Source organism: Eimeria tenella, genomic scaffold, assembly GCF_000499545.2.
Source record: "Eimeria tenella Houghton genomic scaffold, Eth_scaff2598, whole genome shotgun sequence".
Lineage (NCBI taxonomy): Eukaryota > Apicomplexa > Conoidasida > Eucoccidiorida > Eimeriidae > Eimeria > Eimeria tenella.
In genome coordinates this window covers 610-2,873 of record NW_013542469.1, presented here as the reverse complement: position 1 = coordinate 2,873, position 2,264 = coordinate 610, and the positions used below count along the sequence as shown (strand labels likewise).

Below are 2,264 nucleotides of genomic sequence, written 5' to 3'. Positions count from 1 at the left end.
CAACCCCCCTCCAGCCGCTTGCTGCAGGCGCCCCCACAGATGCCTGCAGCAGCAAGTTGCTGCAGCAGGCCGAGCGGCACTTGTACGTTTTAGCTGCTGAGCCCCGCTACTTGCGAGCAGCAGAAATGCATGCAGGGGTTTCTGTGCCGCTGCCGGTGGAGCTGCTGCTGCGGCGCGACCGCCCGAGCAGCAGCAGCAGCAGCAGACTCAGCGCCGCAAATGCAGCAGCAGCAGCAGCTGCTGCTGCTGCTGCTGCTGGCACTCAGGTGTACGTACGCCGTCTGTGGCTCCCCGCTATCCTCCCAGAAGCGCCTTACATTTTAGGGCTGCGGGTGGCGAGCAGCAAATACTGGCCGCTAGCTGTCAGCAGCTGCAGCAGCAGCTGCAGCAGCAGCTGCAGCAGCTGCTGCTGTTGCCAGATAGAAAGCCTCATTGCAGGGGGGCTGCTGCTGCTGCAGAGGCGGGCACTTGCGCTGCCCCAGGCGCCAATACCTGCACAGTGCCTGCAGCAGCAGCAGCAGCAAGAGCAGCAGCAGCAGCGGCAAACTCTGGCGCTGCAGCTGCAGCACAAGCTCGGAAGCAAGATGCCGGCTCGTCAAATGCTGCTGCAGCTGCTGCACCTGGCGTGTGCTGCTGAAGGCTGCACAGTTGACGGACTACTGCAGCAACTAGCGCTTGTGAACGGCACGCCTGCTGCAGCAAACGCTGCTGCTGCTGCCGCTGCTGCTGCTGCTGCTGCTTCTGCTGCACCGTGGAAGAACCCTGCGGCGGTAGAGCCCTGGGCAGCACCGCTGCAGCAGCTGCTGCCGCACGCAGAAGAGAGCTCGGGGGGTTCCCGCTGCGGTGAGGATACGCTGATGCTGTTGCTGCTGCAGCGCCTGCAGCAGCAGCAGCAGCAGCAAGCCAGTGGTGTGGGAAGCCTGCTTCTGCTGCAGGGCCAAAGGCCGCCGGCAGCAGCAGCTGCTGCTGCTGCGCCCGCAGAGTTCGCAGCAACGTCGCTGGAAGCAGAGCAGCAGGTTGCTGCTGCTGCACACTGTCTGTACACTCGAGAAGCTGCAGCAGCAGCAGCAGACCTGCTCCCGCTGCAGGAGTGCGCCGTGGAGGACAAGCTCAATGCGTTGCCGTTGCTGCAGCACTTCGCAGCATTTGCCGCAGAAGCAGCAGCAGCAGAAGCAGCAGCAGCAGAAGGCAAAGAAGCAGCAGTGAACTTTGGGGCCAACCCCCTGCAGCTGCGGCGTTTGCGGCTGCTGCTGCTGCTCTCGCTTTCGCTCCCTTCAAAGGCTGGCGCTCAAAGCAGCAGCAGCAACAGCTGCTGCTGCAGCTCCTGCTGCTACTGCTGCTGCTGCAGCGGCGGTGCTGCTTACAAAGACCTTGTGACCCCTCTTGTGCCGCAGTCGCTGCTGCTGCGCTGCAGCAACAGCAGCGCCAAAGCCCTGCGGCTGGGAGGGGCGGCGCACTCTGCCTTTGTGGCTTATTATGCAGGCTGTTTGCATGCAGCAGCAGCAGCTGCTGCTGCTGCTGCTGCTGCTGCTGCGGTTGGGAAGAACTCCGAGGATTCGACGCGGGGGAGTGCGCAGCAGGTACTGCTGCTGCTCCACGCCGACCCCCAGCAGCAGCAGAAGCTGTCAGCAGCAGCAGCAGCAGCAATGAAGCAGTGTGTAGACAGAAAGGGGCTGCATGCGCAAGCTGGCGCTCTCTGCTGCTGCAGCAAAGCGCAGGAGCTGCAGCAGCAGCAGCAGCGCCACAGCTCCGCCAGTGCGCTCTATTTGCTGTTCCACGGCTTGCCTTTGCTTCCGCAGTGGGTGCGCGCTGTGCTGCTGCAGGTGCCGCTGCTGCTGCAGCTGCTGCTGCAGCAGCAGCAGCAGCAGCCCCAGCAGCACCAGGTGCTCAGCGCAGCTGTTGCTGCTGCTTGCACCCGGCTTGTCCTTGCTGCTGCTCCGGCTGCTTCAGTTGAGGGGCAGCAGCTGCTGCGCAGTGTCCTAAGGCACTTTTGCTGCGCGCTGCTGCAGCTGCTGCAGCAACAGCAGCAGCACCAGCACCGGAAGCAGCAGGCTAGCGCAGAGCGGTCCTGTCAAGACTACTGAAGGCAGCTTTCGCTGGTGCTGCAGCAGCTGCTGCTGCTGCTGCTGCTAACGGGGCAACAGCGCAGCAGAGACACTGAAGTGTATCAGGTTTATTGGCTTTCGGGGTGTACGTACACCTCAGCCACGCCTAACCCAAAAGTTTCTGAAAAGTACTTTCAGTTTATTTGCATGCAACTATCT

General features: G+C 62.7%; 1 protein-coding gene across 1 annotated transcript; it reads left to right on the top strand.

The window, feature by feature from the left end:
- Nucleotides 1-125: 125 nt before the first annotated feature.
- On the top strand, nucleotides 126-2,084 carry ETH_00041755 (uncharacterized protein; the record flags this gene model as incomplete). The annotated part of the gene is made up of 1 exon (XM_013375179.1): nucleotides 126-2,084. One exon carries the CDS (start codon nucleotides 126-128, stop codon nucleotides 2,082-2,084), a length of 1,959 nt encoding a protein of 652 aa, XP_013230633.1.
- Between the last annotated feature and the right edge of the window lie 180 nt (nucleotides 2,085-2,264).